The sequence below is a fragment of the Rhinolophus hipposideros genome, assembly GCF_964194185.1.
Source record: "Rhinolophus hipposideros genome assembly, chromosome: 2".
NCBI classification, from domain to species: Eukaryota; Metazoa; Chordata; class Mammalia; order Chiroptera; family Rhinolophidae; genus Rhinolophus; species Rhinolophus hipposideros.
Genome location: NC_138048.1, coordinates 61,105,437 through 61,122,183, shown reverse-complemented (window position 1 = coordinate 61,122,183; position 16,747 = coordinate 61,105,437). Strand labels below are relative to the sequence as shown.

At 37.9% G+C, this 16,747-nt stretch overlaps 1 protein-coding gene across 3 annotated transcripts in view; it reads left to right on the top strand.

The window, feature by feature from the left end:
* The window catches only part of MAP3K13 (mitogen-activated protein kinase kinase kinase 13), a 139,508-nt gene that overhangs the window by 91,913 nt on the left and 30,848 nt on the right, over positions 1-16,747 (top strand). For all 3 annotated transcript variants that reach the window (XM_081025088.1, XM_081025089.1, XM_081025087.1), the window contains exons 2-3: positions 6,767-7,338; positions 13,704-13,887. In XM_081025088.1, the coding sequence (XP_080881214.1) occupies positions 6,852-7,338; positions 13,704-13,887 (671 nt within the window). In that variant the 5' untranslated portion in view covers positions 6,767-6,851. The remainder of the gene's footprint in view (positions 1-6,766; positions 7,339-13,703; positions 13,888-16,747) is intronic.

The window sequence follows — 16,747 nt, the reverse complement described above, 5'->3', positions numbered from 1 at the left end:
GTAACTCAATCCCAGTTTTAAAGTATCAGAAGTCTTTCTTATGCTCTAAATACTATCATATGAATTTTAGAGAAATGACCAGAAGGTTAGGATGGCAGTGTTGTGTTTAAGTCGAGAAAATACAAAATAAAGAGAAGACAGCTTGGGAAGAGCTCAACATCAATTAAGAAACATAAGCAATAATGCTTAAATTAAATTTTTATTCAATTTTAGTCATACTGAAAACTTTATCTGTGGGACAAAATTTTCCAAAAACTTTGATTTACTCAATTTTATAGTATAAAATCCAAAATATGATCTATCATAAAATTATCCTCTATTAGCAACATGGGGGAAATCATCTTATAAAATAAACACAAGATTCGAGGGCCATTTGGCTACATTGCCTCTTCTATTCCTCTTTTTCTCTGTGCTGGATCCATTTTGGCACAAAGCCAAGGTAATTTCCAGAATTTGGCAGTGCCCAGCAAATGCACAGCTGCTGCTGTCTCCAACCCTGGCCTACTAATTTTGCACAAACCACTTCCTCTCGGGGCTAAGAAATTCACCGGGCAAAGGAAGTGTGCCTGGAGGGCAATCAGGGAAGCACTTCTTTGCACTCCTGGCAGGTTCAGGAACCCTTGTGAGGGTAGCAGCAGCATTACTTCACCTGCCGCCATGCCCATAGAGCTCCCTAGCAATAAGGGTGACATGCCAACCTTGCCCCTGTACCCCCTACTCTTCCTTATCTTTTTCCATTTAACTTCCAGTGTTTAAAAATCTTGCACATTTCCTTTCTGCTCCCTTCCAATCAATACTCGCTTTGGCTTTTCATGGATTAAAATATCCAAGCAGTCAGTTCTCACGCGGGTAACAGCCAGAGCTGGACAGGAGGAGAGGATCTAAGAGGGCAAAGACAGAGGCAGCGATAGTGGCTGTTTGTGTTCCTTCAGTTTCCACTCACCAGCTTCTTCACTGTGCCGTGGCAATTAGTGGGTGTACATACAAACACAGGTAAAATTTAGATATTGTTATCCTCCGACACTCTTCTTAAATGTAGAGTCAGTTCTGATCATATTTGAATATAGTCATGGTGATGATTTCTTTCCCTTTGTTCTTGAGTCTCTCTATGTCTCTGCCTTTGTTGGTTGGTATTCCTGGTGAGCAGAAGAGAGCCTCTTTGACCACATGCCCTTATACACACCTTGAGGTTTCCCTCGCCTCTGCCCACTCCCAGAGCAGTGCTGAATCACCAGTAGCTGGGTGGCCTTTCACTGGTCCATTGACAGGTGCAGGGTCACCCCTCTGAGTGGGTGCCTGTGCTTCCTTGGGAGGAGCTTTTGGGTGTCTGGAATAATGACGACTTACTATTGTTTTTGTCATCAGGAGTTATATCATGGCTATTGTCGCTCTTTGTGTACATAAACAACAAGACTAGGGGAAGAGCATAGGATGAGGAAGGAGGACTCATCCCAGCTCTGCCATTATTGAGTTGTATTGAGCAAGTCAGCAATCTATCTGAGATTTGATTCTTATATGTAAAACAAGTAGCTTGGACTATATTCTTTGAAGGTCATGTTGTTCCTTGATATCTTAAATATCAAACTAAATGTGATGACCATGCTGAAGTTCTCTTCTTTAGACTCATCCTCGGTGCCAACAGGGGAACAGGTCCACTGTATGTGCACTCTTAACCTTTTAGACATGGGAAGAGATTACAAAACAAACACACATTTTTCTAACTTTTCGTGATGAGCTCATTCCAATATGATGTCATCAGGGAGAAACTCAGGATAAAAGTGGACAGAATGGAAATTTACCAGGAATTTAATATGAAGTCCTGTAGTTTGACTCAAAGAACAAATTACACAAATAGGTGTTTGGCTGAAATTCACATACACATTTGGGTATTTGCGTTATCCTCAAGTCTGATGTGAGCCAATAGCATAAAGGACACGCTGTACTGTATAGAATAACCACAAGTCCCAAAGGCAAAGGCAGACCGGAAGGAACTGCTGAGGCAGTGGCCAGGTCAGATAGTCTGAAGTCAGCAGTCTTGAAAGAGATCAGGCAGAGCAAGGTTGGCGAAGGCAAAGGCAAGTGACAGCTCAAGGTTGGGGCAGGGGGTCAGCAAGAAAGCAAAATGAGGGGATCACTAATGTCAAAGTATAGAGATGATCACAAAAGGAACAGAGTGGAGAGGATGGGGTGAGGGAAATGGACGTTCACTCAGCCAATGGCTATTGCTGTAACAAAGAGCTCCAGCCCTTCCTTACTTCCTTCTTCCCTTCCCTTCCTTTCCCTTCCCTTCCCTTCCCTGCCCTGCCCTGCCCTGCCCTGCCCTTCCTTTCCTTTCCCTTCCTTTCCCTTCCCTTCCCTTCCTGCCCTCCTTCCTTCTTTTTCCCATCCTTATATTCCCAGGCATCTTCCCAGCCCCTACATTTCTCCATACCCTAGAATTTAATTTACATGCCCTGGTCAGTTCTGCTTCCCTGCCTCTGATACGGCTCTTTTTCCTCCTTGGCTTCCTTTCCTTTGTCAGTTTCAAATACATTGTCCTTTCAAAGCTTCATCGCAAGTCCTACCTCTGTCAAGTCCTACCTCTGTTATTCAGCCCGAGTTATCTACTCCAGCCCCCATTACTGTTTTTTTTGTGTGTGTGTTTTGTTTGCTTCACACAGCTTTATATAACAGAATATGGTACATTTGTTATGGGAGGGGGCAGTCAGGAGGTGATTCCCTTAAGTAGTTTGTAAGCTTTGAAAGGCCAGAACTGTGCCTTACAGAAACTGCATGGCGCAGGACAGAGTTTGGGGATAAGGAAAACAAGCTGGTATTCAAGCTGGCTCTGTGACCTTTAGCATAGATCTCTCTCTAGGCTTTAGTGTCCTTCTGTGAAAAACAGGGCAAATGATTCCATGCTCTGGCTTCCTTACATAGGGCACGAAATTTTTAGATCAAGACCGTAGGTAGCAGTATGTTTTAACCTCTGAAACACTCCAAGGAAGTGAGGGGTTATCATAAAAGGGGCTATCGTGTTGTAAAACAGGCAAGGGAATTTGGGGATCTGAATTTTGAGCTAGGTTTTAATTCCTGCTTTACCACTTACTCCATATATGACCTTAGAAAAGTTTCTTACTTCTCTGTGAAAGGAGTACACTCTTACAGGGATTACTAGTGCTAGAGCTGGCTTATACACCAATTTGTAAGAGCCAATTGTTAAATATTTAGTAACTTTGCACGCAAATTGTTAAACTGTTATTAGCTTGAAATCTGCCATGGTGGGAGTATTTATACCAGGGAAATCGGCAAACACTACAAATTGGATTGTTGGGTTTTTTTGTTGTTGTTTTTTTCTGGAGAGCTGGTTCACCAGCACACCACTGATTATCTAAACAGAGCTCTATAAACAGTAAAGCTCTTTGTCATAATTGTCATTAAAAGTAGTAATGGCAGCAGTAATGTCCTGTATCCAGAGAACCTAGCCTATTGCATGGCACCGCTCCTAGCATTTCTTCAATAAGTACATTTTAATTTCACTTGAGGTCACCCTTGTATTATTTTGATAGTTCAGCCCCTGAGCTAAAGGACCACCTATCTTTACCTCTCTTCAAATCCCTTTCTACAAAGTGTCTCTTTATTATTTATTTACTTATCAACTACATTTATCGGGGTAACATTGGTTAATAACATTATATAAATGTCAGGTGTACAACATTCTAATACGACATCTGTATACTGAATTGTGTGTTCACCACCCAAAGTCTAGTTTCCTTCTGTTACCATACATTTGACCCCCTTTACCCTTTTTATCCTCCTCAACCCCCTTTCCTCTGGTAACCACCTTTCTGTTGTCTGTATCTATAAGTTTGCTTTTATTGGTTTGTTCATTTGTTGCTTTTTGTTTTATACCCCACATATGAACGAAATCATATGGTTCTCGTCCTCTTCTGTCTGACTTATTTCACTTAGTATGATACTCTCAACAAAGTGCCTTTTGAAAATCAGATAACAAAATAAAAGCCTGGTTGAGTGGATGACATCCACAGTAGGACTGAAACCCTCTAAGTCTATAACTGAACTAATTACCTTCTTTTCAAATCTTTTCTTCTGATATTTCATATCTCTGTTAATACCATGGCTCCTTTATCCATTATCCCACGAAGATTATCTGGCAGTTTTTCCCCTCCTCTCCCTTTTCCTTACCCAGTCCTATGTCTAATCGATCACTAGAGCTTACCAGTTGTACTTTTTAAATCTGCCCCCCCCACTTCATTGCCATTTCTACTGCTTCATTCGGGCCCTCATCATTTCTTACTTGGACTCTTCCTCCTAACTGACATCTTGACCTTCAGTCTTTCCCCTTCATTCCAACCTCTACTTCTATAGATGTGATTTTAAATTACAAATCTGACCAAATCACTCCTTCACTTAGAATTCCTTAATGGCTCTCTGTTGTCTTGAGGATAAAATCCAAAAGCTTTAGCTCATCACACACCACCATATACACTGACCTTTGCCCACTTTTTATAAGGGTTATCTCCTGCTGCTCCTCAGTATTGCCTGGAAGACCGCGTTTCACTTTCCTAGTAATCCCTGGTTCATCTCCCAACCTAAGCAAAATTTCCTCTGTGACCCCTCTAGACATATTTGATGTTTATTTTCTCGAGTTCCACAGCATCCTGTACATATCTGTGTGCCATATCTAACTATATGGCTGTTATTATCTATTGGGCTTTCCCTCTATATTTTAAATTCCTAAAGGGTAGGAACCCATGTACTGCTCATTAATGCTTAACACATTGAATAGTATGTAATAGGAGCTCAATAAATGTTTAAATGAATGAATGAAAGTTCAAAGGATAAATTACTTTCCTTGGTTCACTCACACAAACTATTCATAGGGTGTGGAAATGAAAAAAAAGAAAGCTTAAAATTTGTGTCTCAGTAATAAACATAAAATATTAATAAAATAAGTATGGTTTATTTTTATCCATAACCCCCAATATAGGATACTATGACTCCTTGTCACCTTCAGGATAAAATCCAAACCTCTTGCCCCAGCATACAAAGCTTCTTACAATTTAGCCCCCAACTTATCCCCATTCTTACCTTTCTCTATACACACACACATATAACCTACATTCTAGCCACTTAGATTTCTCATCTGTTCCATAGTCTTTCATCTCTCCATGGCCTCATCCATACTTTCCCCACACCTACAGGACCCTCTCCCTCTTTTTTCACTCGCCCCTTTCCTGCCTGCCTGATGAATTTCTACACTTACTTCAAACTGATCAATAGTTACCACCTTTCGGCAGTTATCCCTGAAACTATTCCTCCCTCTTCTGTGCTCTCAGAGCACTTGGTTGATTCATTGTAAGCATTGTACTGTCAGTCTTTGTTAGTCTGTCTTTTGCCCCCTCTGCAAAGCAAAATCATCTTTATGCCCTGGCCTCTAACGTATTCTAGATGTTAATACAATGTGGGGGTGGGGGGAGGACTATTATATAGGGATGTGCAAAAAAAGGTAAGTTTCTGATGAGACCTACATTGAATAAATTTAAGATTGACATTGCATGATCTGGCCAATCTAAAATAATTAGTTGTCTTTATTTTTCTTTATTTTCATGTCTTTATTTTCAGAAGTATGGTGACCCTAAGAAATTGGTGCTAATAAACAGATCAGAAAAATGAACAAGTTTAAAGAGCCGGGGCTTAGTTATGTTGCCCCAGATTTGATGCAGTACAGTAAAAATAAATGTTATATCTTGGGAATTTCTCCTGTCACATACACAAGACATTTATCTCCATGAATTAATGAATGCCTTAGAAAGTTATGCAATGTGCCCATGGATAAGACACTAAAGCAATGAGAAAAGATGAGCAGTGACTTATAATAACAGAGGATGTAGTTTCTAATAAAAATATATTTATCAGGACACTTAATTTCCCTTTGGGAGGGGAAATAAATTTTTTTATTTCTGATTATAAACATAATATATGTATGTCTTAGTCTGTTCGGGCTGCTATAACAAAAATACCATAGACTAGAGGGCTCAAACAATAAATATGTACTTCTCATTGTTCTGGAGGCTGGGACATCCAAACTCAAGGTGCTGGCAGATTTGCTATCTGGTTAGGGCCTACTTCCTGGTTCATAGGCAGCTATGTTCTCACTGTGTCCTCACTTGGCAGAAGAGGCAAGGGAGCTCGGTGGGGTCTCTTTTGTAAGGGCACTAATCCCATTCATGAGGGCTTCACCCTCATGCCCTGATCACCTTCCAAAGGCCCCATCTCCAAATACCCACACAATGGGGATTAGGTTTCAGCATATGAATTTGGAGAGTGGTGGTGGGGGGGCACAGACATTCAGTATATAGCAACATGTTAATGCAGAATGCTTGGAATATCTTGAAAAAAACACAACAATATAAACCCCTCCCAAAGCTAACCATCTAGCATTAACTATTGTTAATTCTTTAGATAAATCCTTCCAGTTTTTTTTCTTGTATATATGTTTGTGTATTCTTTTACATAAAAAAATTAAAAAGTTTGTGTTGTATATATTGTTCTAACTGGTGTATATTGTTCAAACATGTCATGAACATTTTCTCATGTGAGTAAATACTCTTCTACAACATGGTTTTTCATTGCTGCACAGTATTACATCATATACCACCGTTTAGTCCCCATTATGTCAATGTGTTTATTATTATAAACAGAAGTGTAGTAGTGTGGATAGCGAAAGAAAGGCTGATCGCATGTCCTCCTCCTGTTTCCCTAGGTTTTGGAGCCCTCTCTTACGTCAGAACTCTATTCAGATAATCCTCTGAGTGTCATCTCAGGGCGGTGGGCACACTCATGGCACGATGGCCGACCCTCAGGAGTACCTGAGCTGCAACTCTTCCCCACCCTTACCCTTGAGTGAAAACAAAACCTTCAATGGACTACAAGATGAACTTGCACCCATGGGGAGCCACCCTTCACCCATGCTCCTTAAGGACCAGCAGGAAAAGGGGGGTGTGCAAACAGAGCTAACGGAGGGCATGAACAGCCCCATCACCACAACAGTGTTGACGAGCGTAAGCGAGGATTCCAGGGACCAGTTTGAGAACAGTGTCCTTCAGCTGAGGGAACAAGATGAATCGGAGATGGCCGTGTCTCAGGGGAACAGCAGCACTGTGGATCGAGAGAGCGTGAGTGGAACTGAAGACATCAAGATTCAGTTCAGCAGGTCGGGCAGCGGCAGCGGCAGCAGCAGTGGCGGATTTCTTGAAGGACTATTTGGATGCTTAAGGCCTGTGTGGAATATCATTGGGAAGGCATATTCCACTGATTACAAATTACAGCAGCAAGGTAAGCTAGCAGATGGACCTGGAAGACACTTCCTGTGTAAGCACACCACCCTCATTAACTGAGTAACCTTTGACCTGTGGCTAAATTAAAGAACTAGTGCTAGATGAATACCTCCTATCAACTTCCCATAGACGTCTGAATGGAACAGGTTTATCCTTGGTGGGTCTCTTTCAGTCGAAGCCCATCCTTTGTGGTTGTGTAGTTCAGTGGCATGCAGAATAGAGAACACATAAGACAATCCATTATTTTATGAGGAAGAAAATGTTAGAGTGCCTGTTCTTTTATTGCATTATTTCAAATTTCTGTTTTTATTCATGTTTTCATATATTTTTGGTATTTTAATAAAGTCGTGCAGATATGTACTTTGTAAATAAATCACATAATGTTTACATGTTTAAATTTTTTTTTAGTATATGTGCTGCCGAAGCGAGCACATGTTTAAATTTTTTTTAATCGAAAGTTTATACAATCAAAAAGTCAGATGGCCACTGGACTAATTCAACCCAGAGAGAAGCTACATGGGGTGGCCGCTGAAGACTGCAGGCCGGCCTTAAGCTGTAGTAGTAAAAGGAATTTTTTTCTCACAGTCAAGGCACAGAAGGCTCACATTTTGAGGAAGGACAAACTATCTAGCCATTCTTAGGAAGCGTTATGATTTCTAGATCCCACAAATTTTTAAAAGGTAAATTTTTAACTCCCATCATTGAGTAACATGTATATTTATATATTCCAGTTCAAGCATTTTGAAGTAAAGAGAACACATGGCTCTAGTGATCTTTATAACCTCATTTGTGTTCTTTAAAATAGATTTTCTTCCCCTGATAATAAAAGTAATATATGTAAAAAATTTGGACTATACAGGTAAATTCCCCCCCAAAAACGTTAAAATAATCTGTGATCCCCATTCTCCTGAAAATAACCGTCGTGAATATTTTTGGTATATATTATGTTAGTCTGTTGTGTGTGTATGTGTGCCTTAAAATAATAGAGTTGTACTGTTTTTCCCTTCAAATTGTGAACATTTCCCATATCATGAAGTATACTTAGCATCATTTTTAATGGCTACATAATATTAAATTGTGTGAACATGCCAATATTTAAGCAATCCTCTATTGCTTGACAATTTGTTTGCTATTTTTAGTGATTATAAGGCATATTGTAATGAGCGTCTATCTATTACTTAATTTCTACTTGTATCTTTGATTACTTCTTAGGATAAATTCCTAGAAGAGGAATGGTTATGTTCAAAGGGTTTGTTGCTTTTAAGGCTTTTGATACATATCTTTGTAGCCTTTTGTAAATGAGTCTGTTGTTATAAGTTCTCTCATTAAGAAATTTTGGAAAGGAAAAATATGGCCCAGAAATAAGACTGTTCTATTTATTTTATAACTGAATGTTGGACTCTCTGGCCCTCCCTTGAAAACACATTCATCTCTTTTAGTCAACTGTTGACAGCTTTTCCACAACAAGTCAACATTACTCACCATTAACCACTTCTCTCATGCATTCTGCTTTTCCTATTTATGAAATACTTTCTCCTAAATCAATACCAACTTCTTCCTCTGTACCCCTCTCCCATAAGGATTTGGGGATTTACTAGTACATCTGTCAATTCTGGATATACTTTTCTGGATTTGTCAGCCACAACATCCATTCCTGCCCCATGCAGACATTCTTTGTCAGTCCTGGAATTTGTCTGTCTGTCTCTCTCTGTCTTTCATTCCTACTCCCATACTATGCACATTCTGCCCCTTTTCCCCCTCCATGATCTTAAGGTTTCCAGGAAATTAAAAGACCATTCCCGGTCACACAAATGTTGGGGACTCATAAGTAAAACAGTATTACTGTTGTTTAAATTGGGAATAAAGATAAGCACAATGAGGAAAATAAAAATGACTGGTCATCCCACAATTCAGAGATAACCACCCTTAATTTATTATTTTTTAAAAGTGCCCTCTCCTCTCCTCTGCACAAAACCTACAAATATCTCCTTATGTGATAAACTACGTTTGGTTTTTTAGGATCTTAACTTGTCCAGTCTCATAATTATTTTGGTGGTAATTTGGAGGTCTCAGGATCCAAATGCAACGTTGAGGTTCAGACTCATAAAAAACATTCTTTGTTTGTGAAAAGGATCCTTTAAATTTCTCTTATTGTTCTATAAACTTGTATTTATTTTTCTTCCGATTGATTATGTGACTTTCAGAAAGGCTTATTTCAGAAATAAATAAGAAACAGTCCTGGTCAGCCGAAGTTTACAAGGGCACAGCAGCTGCCTAATTCTTCAACAGATGACAAGATATCCTACTGTGGGCTGTAAAAGAGATTTGCTAGGCAGAAACTGTAGTTTTTTTCCTTGTCAACTCTGGGATCAGGGAGCTAATCTCTAATCCTGGATTACAGTCGACCTAAGGATAGCACATATAAGAGATATGTCCCTGCATTTTGGTACTTAGGTGGAAATTTCACTAGATTTTAAAAAAATTTAATGATATCTTCATCTCCCATTTAGTATGTTGGTAGTGAAGTCCAAGTAAGATAGTACTATGTGTAATTGAAATTTTTTATTTCCATATAGTTCTCAGCCTCAAAGCAAATATTTTCATAGATGTGTCTGAATAAACAAAGGAGAATTTATGCATTAAAGTAGGTAGGCGTGTGGCTTTTTCTCAGTCTTAGGGATCATGGTGGATGTTGGAATTAAGATAGTAGTCATAGTGATGAATCAGAGAGAAGATAAAAGCTGGGGAAGAGTACCAATGTGACAGATGTAAAAGCAGCAGAAAGTCTGGGACTAACCCTTGAGGGAGCACAGCCAATTTCTGTTCTTACCAGGTTAGTGGGCTCATGCGTCAATGATCTAGGCCCCCAATTTTTCTCATCCTATTGCTAAGGTGTATTTTTTTTCCTGCCATTTTCCTGTTCCTTGACTCCCTACTAGATATTGACAGGGACATTGGGACAGGACAAGAGAACTAAATCACATATATCAACTTTACTTCTGGTAATCAGTCTAGTAAAAATATTGATACGAAGATGGTTGAAATATTACTTTATTTTATTCTGTGTTCTTGAATTAACAGTGCTATCCCCTTTATTTTTCCATGGATAATTAAGACTTAACTGAATAACCTAGGCATAAGCCATTCCTTATTATAATATCCTCAAACTTTGCTATTTAAGTGCCAAATGTATTTATCATTTGTATTTTAATAATTCATTTATTTCTCATTTTATAAAAATACTAAATAATAGGCATTATTTATTAAAACTATAGTAAATTACAATGTAAGCATTATAAAATAATATAAAACCGGTTATTTAACAAATTGTGTTAGAATCACTAAATAACAATATGGAAAATAATTAACTTGTGTCAGTCCTCATACCATATACAAAATAAACTCCAGATGGATATAAAGGTTAAACTTTTAAAAAGTCAACTACAGATCACTCTTAGAGGATAGAGGAGATAGTAGAAGAAATTACAAAGGAAATGACGGAATACAAAATTATTTGGTTAAAAAAATAATAAAATTAAAAGGCTTTTAAAAATATATTCTCTTTATATTTTCAAATAAATAGAGAGGAAGCTCCTTCAAGTTTATGAGAACTACAAGACCCTGTTAGATAAATGGACAAAGGATAAATTTGACAATTTATACAAAGTAGATGTATTAAACAAATGTAAATAAAATATTCTACATCATTGGCAAATAAAGTAGTACAAACTCATAAAATACTATTTTATACCTAATTAAATTAACACCAGAAAATAATTGGCAATATTCATTGCTGGCAAAGTCATAGTAAAAGGGACACACTCACATTACTGCTGTTAGCAAAAACTAGCAAAATCTTTTTGGATAGCAATTTGGAATGTATACCAAGAGCCAGGAAACTGTACTCTTTAACCTAAGGATTGAGTCTGAAGAAATAATATAAAGAAAGGAAAAAAGTATTTGAATTTCAAATTTAAATTAGCAAACAAAAAGATGGAGACGCTCAAGTCTCAAAATAGATAAGAGGGTGCAGTAAATAATTAGAGCTTATAATAAAAACTATATAATATATAAATACATGGTGAATACACAATACATGAAAAAGAAAAATTATACATCACGTATAACTTTTACATAGCTGTATACATATAAGCAAAGACTAGAAGAGAAGATTAAAACTGAGTATGGGATGGGATATCAGATAAAATTCACATTTTTCTGATATTTTCTAATGTTTCTAGTATTTAACAGGAAATAAACATTGAGTAAATGGGGGGAAAGACACCCAAAGGTTGTCTAATTTTAATTGTCATTGTATTAAAAATTAGGGTAACTTAGGCTTTTATAAGGTTATTCAGAGAAATAGTACCCAGTTATGTTCTTGCCCCATATCCTATAATAGTACTTTATTCAGTCCTCAGAATGGTCAAAATGACACTGTTTAGTTCCTCACTGTACCTCTGATAGTAAAATTCTCTTACAGTATGTCATCAATATCTGCATCCTGTGTGTGCTGCACGAATAAGCCTATGGGGACAAAATTGAGGCTGCTTAAGATAATACTTGTCAGGCATTAGAATCCATAAAGATATTGAAAGGGTGAAGCTTATAACTTACTGCTTCCTCCCAAATCTCACTTGGTATCATTTGTTGCTTTGGCGATTTCACATTTGTGAGCTATTTGTATTTTAGAGAGATCTGCTTTTATGTAGCAGCTGCTCAATTTCAATAGAGCAGAAAACTTTAATATTGCTGATATCAGAAGAATGGGATGAGTGCCTATGATATAAATTACCCTCACTATAAGTTTTTCTGCTCGATGTAGTTATCTTTTGAAAATCATGTTTTAACCATTATAATGAGAAGCCACATTTTATTAAGAATCTATAGAATTTCACTTCTCTTAAGGCAGAGAAAATTAGAGAAGGGGGAAATGTAGTTCCCTTCCAGATACTGATGAACTCTTTCTGCTCTTGCTTCACATGGTAGATGGTGAGTTGATTTGCTTTCAGGACCAGAATATCTTCAAAGCTAACTCAGCACTACCTTGTTCAGTGTTCTACAAATAGTGGCCTTTTAGTAATCGGTGATCCGACAAGAATCTGTCATAACCTTTCGTACTGTCATCATCCTCTCCTTTTAGTAATAGTGGCCTTTTAGTAATAGTGGCCTTTTAGTAATCGGTGATCCGACAAGAATCTGTCATAACCTTTCGTACTGTCATCATCCTCTCCTCACTCCATGGGGCTCCTAGTTCTTTGATGTTCATTTCTTACCAGCCAGAGAGAAAGCATTGGCGAAAAGGAGGACCAGGCGGATCAATGGATTATATTCTTCTTTTTAAGTATCACAAGATTAAAGCACATATTGATTGCATTTTAAAAGTGCTTTATTTGAAATAGCATTTTATTCATTATAAAAGTCAGATATACTTATGGTTAAATATTTTTTAATATTGAAAAGGATAAAGAACATAATATGAATCACCAATAATACCACCAATTAGAAATGACCTGTGTTACATTTTTGGTGCAAAAAAAAAATCAAACTCAAAAAAAAGAAACTTGAAAATATTGCATCTATATGAGTAAATATATCATCACTAATGACCCTCTCAGTTACTTCTTGAGGGGAAATGTGGTATAGTGGAGAAAGCACTCTCCCTGGCATCAGCCAGTTCCAGAGTTCTGCTCCCAGTCCTGCCACTTACCAACTATATGACCTTGAATTACTAACTTACCCCCCCTAGCCTTAGTTTTCTCATCTTGAAATAACCATAATAAGACCAAATTTGAAAGACTGTTGTAAGGATTAAACACATGAGACATGTAAAGCACTATGCTAGTATCTGGCATATAGTAAATACTAACTAAAAAGTAAATACTAATATAAGTATTATACATAATTAGGTCCTTATGAGAGTATCATTGAAAATTCATTCTGCAAGGATTAATTGAGCATCTGGCTAGAAATTCAAAGAGGAGTAAATGATACTTATAATGGGTGATGGAGTAGGGATAGTGGTGTAGAGACAGTAGGGTGAATTGACTAAACATAAAGACTTGACATGAGCAGGTGGGAGTGTCAGAATACATTTTGTTTGGAGGAGAGTATATTGGATATCTCTGATCTGCTTGATTTCACTGGTTAAAAATTGGTACAAAGTAATACATGGGAATATCTGATCTATAGTATCAAGGCCCATAGAAAGATTATATCTTTTGATGAGTTACCAGGTGGGAAACAAAGCGTAGAGGTCATTTTGGGTGATGGTGAAGTTGGCAGCTTTGGAGTGGCTTTGTAGAATGGTCGCTGCACAGATTCCAGGATCTTTTTAAGCTTGTTTCTTGCTTGTGTGCCTAGATACTTGGGAAGTGCCGTTTGAGGAGATCTCAGAGCTGCAGTGGCTGGGTAGTGGAGCCCAAGGAGCTGTCTTCCTGGGCAAGTTCCGAGCGGAGGAGGTGGCCATCAAGAAAGTGAGAGAACAGAATGAGACGGATATCAAGCATTTGAGGAAGTTGAAGCACCCTAACATCATCGCTTTCAAGTAGGTCAAGGCTTTTTTTTTTTTTTTTTTTTTTTTAAGAAATAGAAAGATTTTCTTTTCCCAAACATATAAGCTCCAGCTTTGAAAGACATGTTAAGAATGTTCTGTAGACTAAGCACTGTGTTAGGTGCTTTGAAAGGGTACCAAACAACTATTGAATTAGAGTTGTGTCTTTAAGAAGTTTATAATCCAGTAGTTCTTTTTGCCAGAGAATGCCCTGCTGGGAAGAGATGTTGATGAAGCAGACAGAGAGAAGGTGGATTTCTGCCAAGCAGTCAGATCTGCTGAATCAACCTCATTTATCAATAGGATGACAAAGGTCACTTTCAGATAGCCTGAAGGTGCTAAAATTCAGTTAAGAAAACAAAGCTAACATCTAGGGGATCAGAGAACAATTAGTCCCTGTGTAGTAATAGATATGTTTTTTATTAGTTTCTATTAATAGTGTCCCTTCTTAAATGTTAACTTTTAATAACAGGTACCTTTTTGAGTATTTCTCCCTGCCTCAGGTTTTGCCAAATCCCTTTTCAAGTAATGCCAATCACTCAGCTCTCTAAATCTAGTGAGAGTAGTTATTGATCATAGTACGGTATGTGCTATTTTCATTTCACAAAGTAGTTGTTTTCAAGATCTTTATAGTTTAAGACCATTACTTTCATAATATTGGCAGGAATCCCTAGCAAAAGGGGGAGGTTCAAAGGTAAACTTGTGGAAATCACCAAATTTGGCAATGCTGAGCTCTTTATATGTGTAATCTCTTCTGCCTGTACCTCTCCCTTGAGTTTCCTCTTACCAGCCTTTGAATGTTGCCCTAGGCTTGAATAAATGCATGGTGAATGGCTTCAGAGGAGGGAAGGTAAAGAACAGGAAAAGTAGCCCTTAGGTGGGGGTGACAGTTTACAAACTTGAACTTCTTAGTACACACACACACACACACACACACACACTGCCAAAAACTGTATACAGTTTTAAAAAGGAAAAAACTGTAATGAAATTACGCTGATGGCAAACACTTTGAGCACCTCTTGCAGTTGCAGAAGTCAGACATGACTTGTATTCATATTATATTATATCGGTATATATGAAGTATTACAATTTTAATTGGTTTTTCCTTTCTTAAAATGTGTATACATTTTTTTGGTACCCTTTGTATATGTATTTTAATTCTGGAAAATGAGGCTACAGTTAAAAGTGGAATAAGTTATAAATCCCCCTTCCCTAAATTAGGAGGAACTTCACCCAGTCCCCAAGAGGGATTCTTTCTTGTTAAAACTATCATTATAAAGCTAACCATGTGATGTGATAATTTTTCATTGGAACCACATCCCCAAAGTAAAGAATAGAAATCTTAGGTGCAGGTTTTATAGAATGTGTTTGAATGAGTATTGAAGCCGAGTTATGATTTTCAAAGGCCCGTTAAGGAAAGGAAAGGAAATGGGGGTGTAAAAGGAAGAGAAGCATCCAACTGGGATACTGAATGAAGTGCTTGCATTTATTTCCTGTGGAAAGAATATCCATGCAGAGGGCATGGGAGAGAGCTTCAACTGCTATAGCAATTCTGTCCCTGGTTTCCTGGGAAGGGCTAAAAAGATGTGAGACTAAAACAAAATGTTCTAGAAACCAATTCTCATCTCTCCAAACATTATCATTTGAAAGGACAACAGGAGGATTATTTTAAAGCCGATTATCAGAGATTCACTTCTTTCATTTTACTTCCCTGAGAGGATCCTCACTCCCAGTATGCTACACCATCCTAAATGGAAGGAAGGCCTTCCATTTAACTAAACTTTTAAGCTTAGATCACTAGGACGCTCAGTTTGAGACACAGAATATTCTATAGATTAGCATGGCCTTTTGGCCCTCCTGAGATGTAATAGGCTGTGTGTGTCCCAGGTAAGAGGGCTTTCCAGGCAGAAGTGTGTCCTAAGAGGATGGATGTGTGAATCTTTATGTTTCCTTCCTTTGTTTTGCTTTTTCCTTTTTCTTCCCAGTCTTTCCCCCCACCTCACCCTCTGACCCTCCTACCTGCATATGCAGTTTTCAGCATTTTGGACAAATATTGCCATGCTGGTGCCCAACTATTTAGGCTGAAGATGCTTGAATAGTCTTTACCTCTACGTGGAAAACAATAGCGAGACTGTGTCCCTGGCCTATTACACCATGCTCTTGAGGCATTGTGCTGTGTTATGTTGACAGCCATCTGTGCCATGTGTTGCTTGGCCAATGAATCATTCAGGACCGTCTGGAAGACATGAAGGCAAGACTACATTTTAGTACGTCTCTCTGGATACTGGTTTCTGTGCTTACAGCTTCTTTGGAAGTTACTAAGAACAATGTGCAGAAGGGAAAGTGCAAGGAAAGAATGCTATATTCTTTTTTCTTCCAATTTTTAAAGCTTTCTTTTAAGAAAACCCAACCTGACTGTTCCTAATGGAATTTAGTGCCAGAGGGAATAAAAGGTAGCAATTAGAAGTGATTATAGAGCTGTTATTTATAGCTACTACGAAGCCTTGTCATAGTTCAGGGCTGATGGAATGATTGCTCCTCATTCGTCAGTCAGGAAAGATGAAAAGTGTATAACATATTACTGTTAGGCCCTTTCTATCCATGTGTGTGTGAGAAGTTAAAACACAGTTGAGTAGGATACTGAATAGCTTCAAATAAATCTTTATTTTGATATTCTTAAACATATTACAGTGTTCCTGCCTTATCATTTCTCTGTAATGAAAATTAAAATTGTATGTAGTTCTTGTACACTCTTGCTTCACTGAGGTTTCCTAAAAGTCAAGTAACAGAAACTTGAAAAAAAAAATCTTTCATTAAAAATCAAGGTAAGAATTCTGGGTAGCTTAGAAAATGA